The sequence below is a fragment of the Ictidomys tridecemlineatus genome, chromosome 2 (genome assembly GCF_052094955.1).
Source record: "Ictidomys tridecemlineatus isolate mIctTri1 chromosome 2, mIctTri1.hap1, whole genome shotgun sequence".
Classification (NCBI taxonomy): Eukaryota; Metazoa; Chordata; class Mammalia; order Rodentia; family Sciuridae; genus Ictidomys; species Ictidomys tridecemlineatus.
In genome coordinates, this window is record NC_135478.1 from 140,845,806 (window position 1) to 140,862,525 (window position 16,720).

General features: G+C 35.0%; 1 protein-coding gene across 1 annotated transcript in view; it reads left to right on the forward strand.

The window, feature by feature from the left end:
- Tbx20 (T-box transcription factor 20) overlaps window positions 1–16,720 on the forward strand; it is a 51,596-nt gene that overhangs the window by 8,875 nt on the left and 26,001 nt on the right. The window contains exons 4-6 of the mRNA XM_005319191.5: window positions 369–477; window positions 4,478–4,636; window positions 13,509–13,585. Coding sequence (XP_005319248.1) covers window positions 369–477; window positions 4,478–4,636; window positions 13,509–13,585 — 345 coding nt within the window. The remainder of the gene's footprint in view (window positions 1–368; window positions 478–4,477; window positions 4,637–13,508; window positions 13,586–16,720) is intronic.

Sequence of the window (16,720 nt, forward strand, 5' to 3'; positions counted from 1 at the left end):
TGCCTCTTTTAAATTCTTTGTTTACCTTGATTTTTAATGATACTTGTAATAGGAACTCATGTAAATAGTCTTTTTCTTCTGTAGCTGACTAGATAGATAGAAAAAAAAAACCCATCTTTTAAAAATGGCTTGCTTGGCACATACAAAATACTTATTATTACCCTTTTTAGATCATTGGTGCATGAAACATAAGATATGTTTTTGAATTATTTTAGCATTGTTTATATTAATAAAATGGAAGCATACAGAGCAAACAAAATGGGCCACTTATATAAGGTTTATGTGTTCCTGTAGGCACAGAACATTGTACAACTCACAGAGACAGATTTTTAAAAAAGTGTCTCAATGAAGTTCTCTCATGATTTTAGGCTCTATGTGCACCCAGACTCTCCCTTTACTGGCGAGCAGTTACTCAAACAGATGGTGTCTTTTGAAAAGGTGAAACTTACCAACAACGAGTTGGATCAACATGGACACGTAAGTAGGGTGCCTTGGACTGTGCTGGTACTCTGGATGAATGGAGAAGTCATACAAACGTCCTCTCAGTCCTTTTCTCCCTTCCCACTCCACTTTCTGCTTTTCATCTCTGAGTCATTCTATGAGAACATTCATGTGTTCTTCAGGGAACCTTGACAGATTTTGTCAAGAAGCCATTGCACAGATGTCATGTGCCACTGCCCTGGGAGAGGGTCAGGGATCTTCTGTGCCATGGGTTTCCCAACACTTCTGCAACTGCCTTATCACCTGAGTCGACTACACATAGGAGACTATTGCAAACTGGTCTTGGCTTAAGCATCTAATTTCTGTTAGTAGTGTATCAAAAAATTCAGCATAAAGGAAACGGGACTAAGACTTTCCTTGAGTGTGTTCTATAGAACACATTCATGTAAGATGCAATAGAATAAAAGGGCTTTTTTTTTTTTTAAATAAGTTTGCAATGTTGTTTACTTATTTTGTATCCCCTTTTGGAGAGTTTTGTAAATGTTAAAACAGAGAATCCTTGCAATTAAAAATGAAACGTTTATTTTGTGTCAATAGAGAGTTCATTAAAATATGGAAAAAAGTGAAATTATAACCATAAGCTCTTATCAGTAGATAATAGAACAAATAGTCATTGATGGAGACCCTTACACATTTGCCAGAATTCCTTTTTAAGGCATTATCTGTGATGTGATTGAGTGCTTCTATATGACAATTTACATAATACATTTGGATTCAGTTTTTATATTAAGAAACTTTAGACAAACTTGCAAACTTCTTTTCAATAAGAAATTACTATCTTTTTCTTTCTTTTACCTCTTTACTAAGTAAGGATTTTGTAACTTAAGGTTTTAGTTTTTATTGAATCTGTGCCAATTAGAGGAAGTATTTCAAAATCTTTTTCAAAGATGTCTTTAAATAGGTAATTAAATAGAGAGTTCTAGATACAGTTTCAAATGACTGGATTGAACCTGGAACCAACTAAATGGCTTTTGGTGTTACCACCATTCATTTGCCCCTAGACCTCCTTTATAACATCAGTCAGGGTGACCAGGTTAACTTCTGTCTATTGATGGCGCTATTGAGATATTGAAAGTAGGTTAGTAAGCTTTTGTTGTTTTAAGTACTGACCTTTATGGATGTTGGCATAACTTCCTTTCAGTATTTTATTTATTTATTTAATAATAATAATAATAATAATTATTATTATTTTGATGTGTCCATTCATGGATTTTTTTCAGGTTAAAATTTATGAAGCATCCGAATGATTTTTTTTTGTAGGTCAGTGATGATTTTTAAAATTTCTTGGGCACCAACTGAAATCTTTGCAAGGAGAAAGGAAATTCTTTTATGGGTCTGGTATTTTCCCTATGTGAAGCTTTTAGGAGGATTATTTGGGTCATTCCAGAAAGACCTGACTGTTCATCTTGAGATAAACTGTCCAGAATTTAAATGTCTTTCTTGTTCATGACAGCTTCATGGTGGGACTAGCACTACACTGGATTTCAGGAGCTCTGGGTTTTAACTTGTTCATGTCAAGATCAGACCTTGACAAACTGTTGCTCATATCCATTTTGCCTTAAAAATTTCATGATTCTATATAACCCTTGGTCACCAGAATGAGTGTGTTCTGAAAATTTTAACCAAAGATTTTTTTGACAATGTGTTGTGGCTAACTTTTTTGAACATGTTCTGAAGCCCTAATACAGATGCATTTTTAGCCTTATAACAGGGCAATTTCCTATCCCCAGAAATTTATTTTTGCAATGAAGCAGAGTCCATATTTCTTTTAATGTTTCTTAGCTCCAGGAGGCATGGTGACTAGAGTCAGAAACTCTGGGGTCTCAGACTGTTTGGTGCATGTTCCCAAATGAAATTGGCCTTGGGGGCAATTGGAAGTAGGGGAAAGGGTGTTATTTGCTTACTGTATTTTTTTTGTCATTTCAATATGCATATGTATGAGCAGGTGTGTAAATGATTTGAAAATTATTCTTAGTATAACATATAAGGAATGTTGAAGTTTTTATTTTTTCTTATATCAGTGTTGAAGACAAATGCTTCCTTTGGTTGCTTCAAATGTATTCCAGTTTTGTGACTAGCATCAGTAGCATGAACTTCCAGGGATAAATGCATTATGCAAAGAGATGACATTATTTTTTAAAGTTTCATTTAATTCATTTGAAGTTCTAATTTGTTTCAGTTATTCCTATTCTAGTTTAGAGTCATAAAAAGGTGACATATGCAAAATTCAATCTCTTCCCTTCCTGTTACTTTACTTTGGCTTAAAAGTTAAAGAGACTGACAGAGATTGATTATGTTGTTCACTCCATATCAGTGGGGGTTGGTTCTCAGACCCCCCTCCCCCCCCCAGTGGAAAGCAAAATTCATGGATGTTCAAGAACCTTTATATAAACTTATGCAGTCTTTGCATATAACTTCCTATATACTTCAGATAACCAGTAGCTTATTCATAATACCTAATACAGTGTACAGTTGTTATACTATGTTGTTTAGGAAATAATGACAAGAAAAAAGTCTATATGTTCTATATATGCAATTAAAAATTTTTTTTGGATTTGAAGTTGATTTAATCTGGAGATGCAGATTGTATATAAATTTATCCCACAATATCTAGCACTTAATTCTGCTAAAGCCTATTGGCAGAAACACTCACCACACCCATGTTAGCAGGAGAGCAAGGGAGTCATCAGCTGCAGTATCAGTAGCAGCAACCAACACTGAGTGCCTGCGGCCCTGCCACGCTGTTTATCAAGTGAGTGTGAGAGCCAGTCTCTCTGCTAGGGGCTTAGAGGAAAGCAAATAATGTAAGCCCCTAAGCCCAGGAAAGAGACCCAGTTTTAGACATTTAGGTAGCTATCTGGGTGACAGTGGGAAGAGGTGAGAAATTTTTATATCTAAAAATGTGTTTTGTTGCTTACATTTCATAATGAAAATGTTTTATATTTTATTTAAAGGATAAATGAAAGATGTTGTCTCTTAGTTGCCTTGTAACAGGGTATCTTTATTATTTCTAAGAATTTGTCAGCTTTAATCAGCTATAGAATGGAAGATGGCCACCACTGTGATTTGAATTTAGCTTTCTTTCTTTTACCTTTTGGCTGGGCAGATACTAAGGAATTGAACCCAGGGGTACTCTACCACTGAGCTAATATCCCCAGCCCTTTTTATTTTTATTTTGAAACAGGGTCTTGCTAAGTTGCCCAGGGTAGCCTTGAACTAACAGTTCTCCTGCCTTCCAAGTAGCTGGGATCAGAGGCATGCAGCACTGTGCTGGACTTCAGGTTTCATGTTGTAACTGGAAGTTTTGAATGGGGGAAGCTGTCATAAATATGAACAGTAGAGTTCATGTTTACTGAGCATTTCCTATTTCTGTGTGCTTTACCAGGGTTATGCTGTCTGGTCCTCATCAGAGCCCTACGAGGTTAGCCTTGTTTTTGCATTTGAGAAAACTAGAGGTTGGAGAGTTTTAAATCATTTGGTCCCAAGATTAAAGAGCTGTAAAATGGAAGATCTGGGATTCGAACATATGTCTGTCTTATACCATACATCCTTTCTAAGTTATTTTATTCCCGCCCCTATGAGTCATAACCTGGCCTCCTAGAATATGTGATTTTTTTTTTATTTTAGAAAATTCAGACATACGTTATTTTTGGCCTAAGTAATAAAAGTATTTAAAGACTTGATTTTTACCAAATGAATAGAACTTATCCTCCAGACAACCCACTCCCTCTCCCTCATCATTTTAGAAAGGACCTTTGAAGCAAACTGGGTTATTTGCAGTTATTTTGGTAAAATGTGATTCATAACAATGACTCTGCACAAGTGTGTGAAAATGATTTGCCTGGAATGGAAAGGATAGATCCTAATCTTAAAATTGAATTTGAAATTATAGATTTGATTTTTCTTGCTTTGCCTCACTGTACTCTTTGGCTGGCCAAGTATGTAAAATTCAGTACTTTCTATCTCTTTGTTGTAGATCATTTTGAATTCAATGCATAAGTACCAGCCAAGGGTACACATCATTAAGAAGAAAGACCACACGGCCTCTTTGCTCAACTTGAAGTCTGAAGAATTCAGAACGTTCATCTTTCCCGAGACAGTTTTTACAGCAGTCACAGCCTACCAGAATCAGCTGGTGAGTGCACAGTCCACAATTTAGCTTCTGCAGAGGGTAAGGACTTAGGATGCTTCAGTTGCCAACCCTCAGAATGGTTGTTTACTTAGGATAAAGCTACTGAATGGCAGCCCTAGGCCCTCTAGGGGTGTGATGAGTGGCTGTATATGACATCATTTTACTTTCTAGAATCTTCAGATTCCGAGTCAGTTGTTCATTGCCCACTCTCTGCCCCAATCTGCCTTCTCAAATTTTCTTTTTAAATATTTTTTTAGTTATAGATGGACTTTTAAAAAAATTTATACGTGGTGCTGAGAATCGAACTCAGTGCCTCAGACATGCTACGCAACTTCTTTACCACTGGGCTATAACCCTAGCCCTACCTTTTCATATGATCTTTTCTAGAAGATTATCTGCTTCTTTTTTCTCTACCTCCTGTCAACACGTACAACCCTGTCCTTGTTGTTCCATAAAATTTAAAAGTTCAGTTTCTCTGATTAATTAAACACACATCTTCTTGTCAACTGTCCAAACTACTGATACTTCAGATATCTTGTGAGGTTGACTCAATTGTAATTTGGAATGATTCTAGTAAAATTATTTTAAATGTTTCTTTAAATAATGAACTGCAGTATGTAAACAGTTATGCATTTAATTAACATCAAGATATTTAATTTATATTCTTGATATTACATTTCAAATTTGTGCATTTTATTTGTCCATAAAGTTTATTCCAACATAGTAAATATTTATCAAGGTCCCAGTAAGGGCCTAGCACTGTTAGATACATTTTCTTCTTTTGTGGTCAGCATGAGCTCAAGAGACTTACATTGATAGTAACAATCTACAGGTGAGGAAGTTGAGGCGAAGAGGTAAGTGACTTCTGTAGTTCAGAAACACCAGAATTCGAATTCCTTTGGATATTCTTCAGTAAAAGGGGCTCAAGCTCTCAGTGTACTTCCCGATTCAGTTGTTCATAGCCTGGTTTCGTATCTTGCTTTTATTTGATTAGTTGTGGGTAGTCAGGACAGTTGCTCTCCTCTTGTGGTATTCTTGAGCTTTAGTTTCTGAGTGAATAACGATAAGGTACTGCTTGATAGATGGCTCAGAGTCCATCATAGGTTGACCAAGCAGAGGGAATATGGTATAGGCTCTTAGGAAAAGCAAGATAAAGCCTAGAGCACAGGTAGCCCATTGCTCATGAAGGAATGGAAGCCCAGGAAAGGGATGTGGGCAAATTGCCAGAGTGGGTATGTAATGCTTGAGGACCTACAATTCCTGTATGACTTTGAGTAGGCTTTATTTCACCACTGTGGCTGCCATTTTCCTTACCGATAAGTTGGGGCTAAGAACTGACCAGACCATCTTAAGGGACTGCCATGAAGATTCAGTGAAAGCAAACATGCCTTTGGACGGTGTCAAGCTGGACTATCTCAGGCATGTCAAAAGAGAATTTGTCATTGTTTGAATTTTAAATTTAGCGATGTCTTTTCTCAATGAGATAAATGAGGGCATAGTTGTTATCCTGTGAGTCATCTTATTGCAGAAACAAAACAAAGTATTTTACCTTTCACATTTTCTCCAAAATGACAACACAAGAAGAGAACCTTTCAGAGAATGCCCAAGCTAAAACAATGTGTACTGCCTGAAGTCCACAAAAGCCAAAAACCCTAATGCTTGTTGCCCTGAAAATCTGGAATTTTAAAACCAGTAATCCCATTTTTAATTTTCTTGAAGGCACATGGAATGCAGATATCATAGATTCAGAAGAAGTTTGGGAAACATTCAATTCATTTTTATACTAACTGAATTTAAAACCTTGATAATACAAATATTAGATTTACAAAAATTTAAGAAGCCCTGTTGATGTTTCAGAATGAAGTAAAAATTTGTCACTTGGACATTTCAATACTTTTATCTGAATTCTTTGTAAAAAGGGCAAAGAATTAGTAATTGTTTTTAGTGAAAATTATAGAGACAGATCAAAAACTAAAGGAAGTTTCTATATATAATGCATTAAATTTAGTTTAGCAGCTAACAAAGCAATCATGAATAAATATAGGTAGGACTTCTCATAGTACACTGAAATAGGAGCATATTATATATAATAATAATTTCAGTACTTACTATGCACAAAACACTGTTTGAAGGGTATTTTATTTTTTACTTTTCACAGTGATATTATGAGATAGGAACAACAAAAGAGAAATTATTAAAAGAGAATTTTGAGGGCTGGGGATGTGGCTCAGGGCGCTGGGTTCGATCCTCATCACCACATAAAAAATAAAAAAAAATAAAGATGTTGTGTCCACTAAAAACTGAAAAATAAATATTAAAAAATTCTCTCTCTTTCTTCTCTCTCTCTTAAAAAAAGAGAATTTTGACCAATTTTTAAGCAAAATTTTTATTCTGCATTATACAGTTGTTAAAATCGAGGCAGAAGTTAAAAAAGTCACCCAGAGTGATCTTACTGCTCCCATCACAGATTTAAATCCAGGTGGTTACATTTGAGAATTGTTTTTAACCTTCAACGTGTAGGTGTCTACTGTTCAGAACTCATCTTCTCTCTACTTTTGACCCTTATATGCTGAGAAATCCTTTTTTTTTTTAATAGGGTTTCATCTCTTTATGCTCTTTTTTTTTCTCCTCCAAAAATACTCAGTGCTCATCTGCTGTGTGAAGGGTTCCATTCACACTGCAAATTATTGAGTGTAACTGGAGGGTCACCATCCTCAACTGGAGGTCAGAAGATATACTAGTGTTAGCTGTATCCAATAGGAGCTATGTGCTTTAATGTCATATTATCTCATATAATTATTTTTCCACTAAACTTTTTACTTAGAAAATTTTCAAATAAGCAAGGAAAAATGTAGTGAATGTACCCTCCTTTTAGATTCAACAACTAACATTTTTCCCAATTTGCTTCATCTCTTCCTTCTCTCTCCTATTTGTATACATACTTTCCTCTTCCCTGAATTACTTGAAACTGATATGCAACATCATGACATTTTATTACTAAAGACGTCTACAAGTGTATCCTGACAATAAGGATATTTTTATGACCATAATATCTTTATCAATTAATAAGAATTATTCATTAATGTCATCTAATATTCAGTTCATTTAAAATTTTTAGGGTAGACCAATATGTTTTTGGTAATTTTTTTCTCTCTCTCTTCACTAGGCTCTAACTCAAGTTCATAGTTTGGATTTATTATTTCAAATTTAGAAAAACCTTTCCACATTTTTTTTTCTTAATCTATTTAATTCTGACAGTTATCCCTAAAGGAAGCCCTATGAGCATCATTTTGTAGATAAAAAAAACTGAGTTTCAGAGTGGTTAAGTCACTCGCCCAAGGCCACAGATTGATAAACAACACGGGCCATCCTGAGGTTTTGATCTTCCAGGTTTTAATTCTTCCCTTTTGGTGGCATTATGGTGTGTTTCAAGGCCAAGGATATGACCACTGCCTGTGTCAAAGGTTTGAGAAGTGAGTTTGAAAATGTTACTAAGTTAAAATAGGTTAAGATAATAATTAACGCTCACTCCAACATTAATTGCTTCTCTTGCTAATGTTTTATTTCTAATTGATACTATAAATGGACTTAAAATCCAGCCACAAGAATCCCACTATCCTTTATTGCATCGTAAACTATAAAGATTAATATGATTAGTATGTCATTTCATTGCTGAATAACCCACAATGGAAGCATGTGAATTCAGAATTAACTTCCTCAGCAGACCCTTTTGTGCCTTAGTTTATTTCTGTGCATTTGCCTTTAAAACCACCATGTTTAGTATAAACCCTTGTATAAATGTGAAATTCAGTTAATAGTCCAAGACTTGATTTTATATACTGATAGGCCAGTTTTGCAAATGGTTTATAAATCTCAGAAGATGAATCAAAATTCCTAAAGCAGATACTTAAAAACATGTGGAATGAATAAATCAGTTTGAGGGGGTTAGCATTTTTACTAGTTTTATGACAGTTTCTAAAGTTTTACTTAATTCTTTCTAGGTCTCTGTATATCAACAGCTTCTTCAGTGTTATGCTGTTTATGCACTGTTTTCCTTACAGTAAACACATGCTAAAATAAGTGTATAAGATATAAACAGAGTAAATATACACTGTGTATAGCATAAATATTAAAATTTTTTCATGAGTGAAGAACAAGGAAGTAAATAAGAAAAAAGAGGAGAGGATTTGAAAGTTGATATTTAGGACCACTTTATATCTTGAATTTTGGATAAGACCATTATTTTTATTTCTATTCAAATCCAAATCAAAGTTTTCAGTAGAATTTGTGTGTGGGGGGGGAAAGCTTCTCATTTATTATGGCTGGTGGTTTTATTTATAAGTAATGAAAATCAAAACTTTTTTTTTTGCTACTCCTTTCTCCTTTCTTTGCAAGGGAATGATTGCATATCTGTACATTATTAGATAAAAGCTAAATACATTACACTTTCAACAAACTGTTTTATAATTTAAAATTTAAAGGTCACGCATTGCTTTTGAGCAGGCAGATCATTGCCATAGAGTTGAAGTGTAGGTCAGGTTTCATTTTTAAATGCCTTTGGTCAGATCTTTTCCTGATAATTGGAGAAATGGTCTCTGAGGGCCAGTTTCACCTTGTCACTGGGAACCCCAGATTAGGTTCAGAGTCCGGTGATATCACTGGGAATCAGGACACTGCAAAAGCTTCCTTTTGACAAATGGTGGTGTCAAAAATCTGCCCTCCAATGATGCACCTATTTATTTGCAGATAATATAGATGTTAAAAGAGTAAATTTTCTCCAAAAGAATTTTATTATGCTCTATATCGTGGAAATCATACATGCAAAATAAAAGCAGCATTGTATTTTGACCTCAATTAGTCATACACACTCTACACTGTAGGTGCTCTTAAGCAATTACAATTTATGTTCTTTATCATTCAAAATTGATTTTGAATGATAAAGAAGCCATAGCCCTGGTTTCTCTATAAGTGATGTTTTGTAGTTGATTCTTTTTTTGATTCTTCTTTTTTTAAATCTTTGACAAGGGTGATCTTGTCCCATGACACACCTCAGGCTTCCTGTATTAGAACATGAATGAAATGATGTCCAGCTGCAGCTGGGACTGTAGCTCAGCTCTTGTCTCTGATCAACTCTCAAGTGCGCTGCTTTTTCAGTTTTCCCAGATTTCAGAAAGGGATGTAAAACTATACCTCCTGAAGTGAATATCTGTCTGTATAACTACTGGCTTTTATTTAAATAGTGAGGAAGGAAATCTCTCTCTGATCTCTTAACATGTGGTTACCTAGAATGTTAAAATTTTACTATTTAAAAATCATTTTATCTTAAAAATTAGAAAATGAAATAAAATGCTTTTAAGTAAATTTACAGTTTTAGTTAGTCTGTAACTAGTAAAAGGATGAAATCATATTTCCAGCTGCTTGTTTTTGAAGTAAAGCATAACATACATTTTGAGTCTATTAGTGTGGACACCCAGGTAAATTCAGCCGTCTAGCTTTATTATAGTGAGTGTGATGGGCTCACTGAGAAGTTGAACCCAGGTCCCTGTGCTGCCAATTATTACTCCAGAAAAAACTTTAAGGATGTAGTATCAACCAAGAGTTTCTATACAATTTTAATGATAATAGATTTTTTCCCTCTAATATATAAAAGGAATTATGTTCTCCAGAATTAGACAAAGTGGTCCATAGAAAATGTAAACACCTGGTAATTGTCTCAAAGTCTTTTTTCTAATTAATACCCTAAAATTAAATCATTCTGTACCTAATTACTAAATCTGAGTATATAAAACACCATATATAATTCTTGCAACTTTTCTAAAGTCTGTAATAATATCAAAATGTAGAAGAAAAAGTTACCATTGATAGTCCTAGGTTATGAAAACTGGGTTTAAGAAATATTGAAGTAGAGAATTCTAATAATAAAAGAAAATTCAAAAAAATTTGAAAACTCACATTAAATTTAATTCAGTTCCTTGCTCAAAGCTGTGGCAGTAACATTAGATAAAGGGAGACAGAGAACAACACATTTTTAGAGTACATATTCTGTATGGTGTTAGGGACTGAAGGTTTTAAGATCACTCCACACTCATCACATTCTGACACATTAATCTTTATTTTTGGAAATATGAACAAGACCAAATATATTTTGAAATCTTTTTTCAGGGACAAAAATATTAGAAATTATAAAAGATAGATAATTCCTTCTGTTCTTTTAGTTTACACCGGGATTTAAAAAAGCTTTCCATGGTTCACATTTAAGAACATCTGTAAAAGAATTTCTTACAATATGAGCTTTTCTATCTGATTTCTTATCTGCTATTATCTCTAGAACATTTAACCACTGGAAAATCCATTCATTTTTTTTTTTGCTTTTATAAACATGCTACTTGAAGGAAAGCTCACCTTTATTATTCTGTCCTGTTGTTTTGGCTTGAAATTTTCATCTGGGTTTGATTCACCCTTAAGGTGACTAACCATGCAGGGACATGGTGCCACCTTTCATTTCCAGTTAGCAGTGCATCTCTCTGCCTGCACCAAGAGACCATGTGTTCTTTATTTATGAACTATTCAACATCTAGCACTGTATATGCAAAGTAACCCTCATCAAGTAGTTGTTAATGAATTATTGCAAAAATATTTTCATGAACTATAGAACACTTTAGAAATATAAAATATTTTAAATTATAATTGTTCAGTAGAAAGAGACATAGCTCTTGCCCTTGAGGATTTTAAAATCTTGTTGATAACTTAGAATCGTAGAATACATTGATAGTGTGAGTATTAGGAGATATTTATGATTTATTTCAAACAAACAAAAATTTTCTCCTTCCTGAAAAATCAACCTTCAAAAATAAAGTTCTAGTCCGCATGAACAAATGGCTGGAGCTGACAACTCTTTAGTAAATGTTAGTTATGTATGAGAAAAGGTTCTCTACTAGCTTTTGATGGCATGTTATAGAGGCAACCTCAGGTGACCTGTATATTATTTGTGTATATCCTCTAAGTAGATGTTGTTCTCCATTGTCGTCAGGTTGTTTATTTATCTTGCTTATTTTCTTCCCTATTTACCAATTTCCATAACTAAGTAAGAAGGAAATTAGTTACTTTCTTTTGGTGCTCTACAGTGGATGTTCATGAACTAAAGATAAACATTTCTGAGAAACTTAAAGCCCTTAAAGGTTATTACCACAGACCCCATCTTGTGGCTTCCTAATGTAATGGATAGAATAGAGCTGTCCATCTGGTGGGAATTGTGCAGGAGAGCTTCCATCTTTTTTTTTTTTAATATTTTTGAGTTGTCAATGGATCTTTTATTTATTTATATGCAATGCTGAGGATTGAACCCAGGGCCTCACACATGCCAAGCAAGTGCTCTACCACTGAGCTATGACTCCAGCCCCAAGAGCTTCCATCTTAAGGAAGGTGAAGAGCTTGTGTGCAGTTTTGCAAGTTTAGCTCACATTAAGAAAACTAGAAAAAAAAACAAATAAATTATGTGTTAATGATTTAAAGGGAACTGTAGATATACTTTAATTAGAAAAAGTTACACTTGGCAACATATTATTTCACACTCCCTATTCTAGTTGTTATTCCTTATTTTGAAGGAAAAGGACATTTTTCAATCCATGACTACCTTCCCTGTAAGAATATTTTGTATGTGTTTTCCTTCAAAGATTAACATGGGGTCTAATTTTGATGCTGGTGAACTGTGTCTCTCTTGGTAGGTTTCCTCTGTTCTAATTCAGTTACTGACCAGCTGTGTTTTGGTCCTTACACCTTTGTGCCTCAGTGGAACCATATATCAGAGAAGGGCATGGGTTCAATGCTCTCTGAGGTTCCTTTCAGCTCTGATAGCAATTTTCCATGTCAAGTATCTTTTAATTAGTATCTCATCTATTTTTTGCTTCACAACCTAATGTATTTTTCATTGAAGACATGGTACATATGATTTAATAGATCTTTCTACTTTAATGTTAGTATTATAAGAATTATAAATGCTGTTGGGTATGATATCACATGCCTGTCTTTCCAGTGGCCCAGGACACTGAGGTAGAAGGATTGCAAGTTTTCTCCTTATCTTCAACAGGAGAAACGTCAGCAACTTAAGAGACACCCCACCTCAAAAATAAATCATAATGACTAGGGATGTAGCTCTGTGGTATAAGCACCCCTGGTTTCAATCTCCAGTACAAAAAAAAATTATAAATTCTTTGGCATAGACACTTCATACTGAAGACCGCAACTCTTATTAGAAAGTATTGGTTTCCATATAAGCATAGAGTTCTACAAATAACTTTGTATGAAAGATAACAAAAAATGGACTAATTTGATTCTAATTTAGCTAAGAGGAAAGAGGGAGGGGGTAAACTTATATTCTGAAGACTTTATAACATGTATTTATGCTATGTAATTAATATAGTGTTGAACATGAGGCTATGATTAGCCATTTAATTTTTTTATTTATTATGACATATGTACATGCTGATAGTATTAACAAAATCTGTTTCCAAATCAGAGTGAGTTTGCAGTTTTGCTTTTATTCCCCATTTCCCACCAATGCTGAAATTGTACACGGCTCTCCCACTTAGGGAGTTGCCCCTTCTGCAGTTGAATTCTAGCCTTTCACTATTCTCTTAAATGATTCAAACTCCAGTTTATGTCTACCCTTGCCTGCAAGGCCCTGAAATCTAATTATGTTTATCTTGGCCATGATCCATTCCTTCTGTGAACTTGTCTAACACTGAAACCCTGCTTACGATTTGAGAGACATTATGATATTCTTGGGGTGCTATGAAAAGTGAACAAACTTTCTGATTTTCCCTCCTTGAGCACAGAAATGAGATTATTTTCTACCCATTCTTTTTTTTTTTTCCAGATAACCAAGCTGAAAATAGATAGCAATCCCTTTGCCAAAGGTTTCCGGGACTCCTCCAGGCTCACTGACATTGAGAGGTAATGAGAATTCTCTGTTTACTTTTTTGTCTGATAAGATAAAGAGAAGAGTGAGTTTGTAAGAACACATGCCTTTCGACGCCAAGGAACCATAACCTTTCTGCATATAGTCTCCAGTTCTTTGCACCCTTTCCTTCCAGTTGTAAACCCCACAGGTATTCAGTTCTTAAGTTTTGACAGCTGCTGCAACTGCATCTATCATATGCTCAGTTTGAGTAAGGAGATGCTTTGGTTGGGGCACTCATTTCACTGTGAAAAATAGGACTTTGTTGTTATCAAAGTCTTAGTCCTCTTGATAGTATTAAGTTTCGTGAGGAGTGACAGTCTGCAGAAAAATGAAAACTTGATAGCCTTTTGCCTTCTGAAGTGGATGTATTTGCTGACACCAAGAGTATAAGGTTAATTTGGAAGTTTGAAACAAGGAAATGTAATTTAATTTAAGGTTACTTGATTTTACCTATAGAGTAGATGTCTTATCTTCAACAGGAGAAACGTCAGATCTCAGGACCTGTATGAAGACAAGCAATAGTCATGTACCTATATCTTAGCTTACTTCTTCTCAATTAAAATGGTTCATGCAGTTTGAGACCATCTAGGTCATGGGTAATGACTATATCGAGATTCATAGTTTGCCCAATATGAATGTCAAAAAATATATTTCCCAAAGAAACTTCTCACCATATCAGTTATTTGTATTTCTTCAACACACTGTCTCTCTATATTTAATTTTTTACGTGACTGATGTCTGTGTTGACAAGGTGAGTACCTTAGATCCCAGCCCTTTGGTTTGCTTGTGTCTCCATATCTTTGTGTGATTTCTTCACCAGCTCCTATACATTTCTGCCACACTCTTTGTTACCCACCACATAGCCACATCTGACCTCAGCACTTCTGCCCAACTTCTCTTGGCAACTCATATTAAAGGATAATGATGTCTGATTCTTCTTGCACCTTCCCAAGTGTCAGAGAAATGGGGAAGTGGTTTGGATGGGGAGAAGAAATACAGACACTCAGTTTGGAGGCAGAGGATCAAGCAGGACTGGCTGAACATTGGATTCAAACTGTGGGATTTGAATCAAAAAGAAAGATTAATTAGTTGGAGAGTTTCGCAAGTGGTAGGGGGTGGTAAGGTCAGGGTAGGAAACTTGGGCTTATGGTTGCAAATCCACTGCAAAATGCAGAGAAAAGACAAGGGGTAATTCTCCAGGTAGGTGAATAAGTCAGTGAGAATGTTGTAACCAGTATGGGTAAGAAAGGAGTTTACTTGCAAAGCCTTCTTTATTTAGGCCTGACTTTTCCAATTCCTCCTTCTGAGGGCCAGAAACTCGGATGCAGATGAGTTTGTGCAGCTGGAATGATTTTAAGTGAATTTTTCTTCAGTTTTATTTGGGTTTCAAGTGTGAATACCAACAATGACTCAGTGGTGCAGTAGTAATATATTTCCATTGTGTACTGTCATATCTCCTGACTCAGATCAGGGGGTAAGCATGATATATTGGGAGAAAACAGTCATGGGGTAGGGGTGCAGCTCTGCCTTTTCCTGGGAGAATGATCCTGGAAAAGTCACTGAATCAAAGTCTCTTTCCTAATCCAGAAAATGGACACAATAATCTTGCTCACTTGGAAGGTTTATTGGAGAATCAAGTAAGAGGACATTTATGGAAGCACTTTATAAAATATAAAAATGCAAAATAATTGCAAGCTTCTCATTGTATTAGGTGGCATTGCCTCTCACAGCTTGTTCACCATCTAAGGCTACTTTTAATGGTCTCAATGAACTACTCTTAGAGTAAAAATAACCTTGTAGTCACACATGTGCTCATGAGATAGGCGTACACAGTCTGACTGCCCTTTAGAGCAGCAGATTTGATAATACACGTGGCCACATTTTCCACTTATTGAATAAGCATCCTGATGTGAGAGCACTCACGTGTATGTGAAGCTAAGTAGTTTTCAATGGTCTGAGGGCCAAGAGAGCACTCTTACGTGACTAGCTGAAAGTTTGCAAGATGACCTAAGTAGTGTGAAATTGGCCAAGGTTTTGGATTTCATTTCCAGGTAGTTAAGTCTGAATTTTTCCTAAACAGCCTTTGGGGATGGGACAAATCAGATCAATTGATCTTTAGAGACCTACAGAAATTAAATTAGTCTGGAGTCAGTTACTGCACTAAACCATCTAGTAATTGAATTGCTTCTTGTAACTGATTGAAAACAGCCCCATCTGTAACAATATTGGGAGCTTTTCTTCATAAGAGATCTGAGAGAAAAACACATCTTTTTATGACATGATGACAGATATTGCACTTTTCTAACCTAATTGAATATGATGTTATGAATATGTGACCTTAATGATTTCAAGTTTCCTGTTCGAGATTTACAACTTACTGTGTAGGACAACCGAACAAAAATGCCTTTAGGATCTGATCTGTTTGTCTATACCTTGAAACTCTGTTATTATTCCTTTTGTAACTGCACTAGCTTGGTTACTATTAAGGCATTAGGTTTTTCTAGGTTTAATTTTACTACATTGTGTTTGAATAGTGGAATGTCTCATTTCATGTATAATCTTACTTTTCAGGGACAACATCTTCCTCGCTTGTAAAAGAAAACCAATCTTGTTATCAAAAATAGAAAGTATATCCACTATGGACAGCTAAGAAGCGGTCTAAAAAGCCCAAAGGGATATCTTAATGTAATCTAATTTCTAGTTATTTAGATCAGAAAAAGAATTACCTACTGGTTCCGTAGGATAAATAACTACAGTCTGCCAGTTGGCATTTTCTTTTTTGCTTTAGGCAGGGGGTACATTGTGCACTACACAAAGGCACAGTATTCCACCTGAGAAAGGAAAAATATCTGAGAATTTTGTTTTTAAGAAAATGATTTCTTCAGAAACGTTTATTTTATTAATTTTTCCCTTTTACCAAAAGAGCTCATGCTCATTGCAAAAAAAAAAAAACAAACCAAAAAACAAACAAAACAAAAAAAAAACTTAGAAAATCATGACAAAAAAGAAAAAGCATAAAAATAATGAGAATCCCATTCAATTAGAAATAACCACTGGCAAACCCTGATCTGTTCATTCTTTCAAGTGCTGCTCTCTGCATGTACAGAACACTATTTCCTTTAAAATTT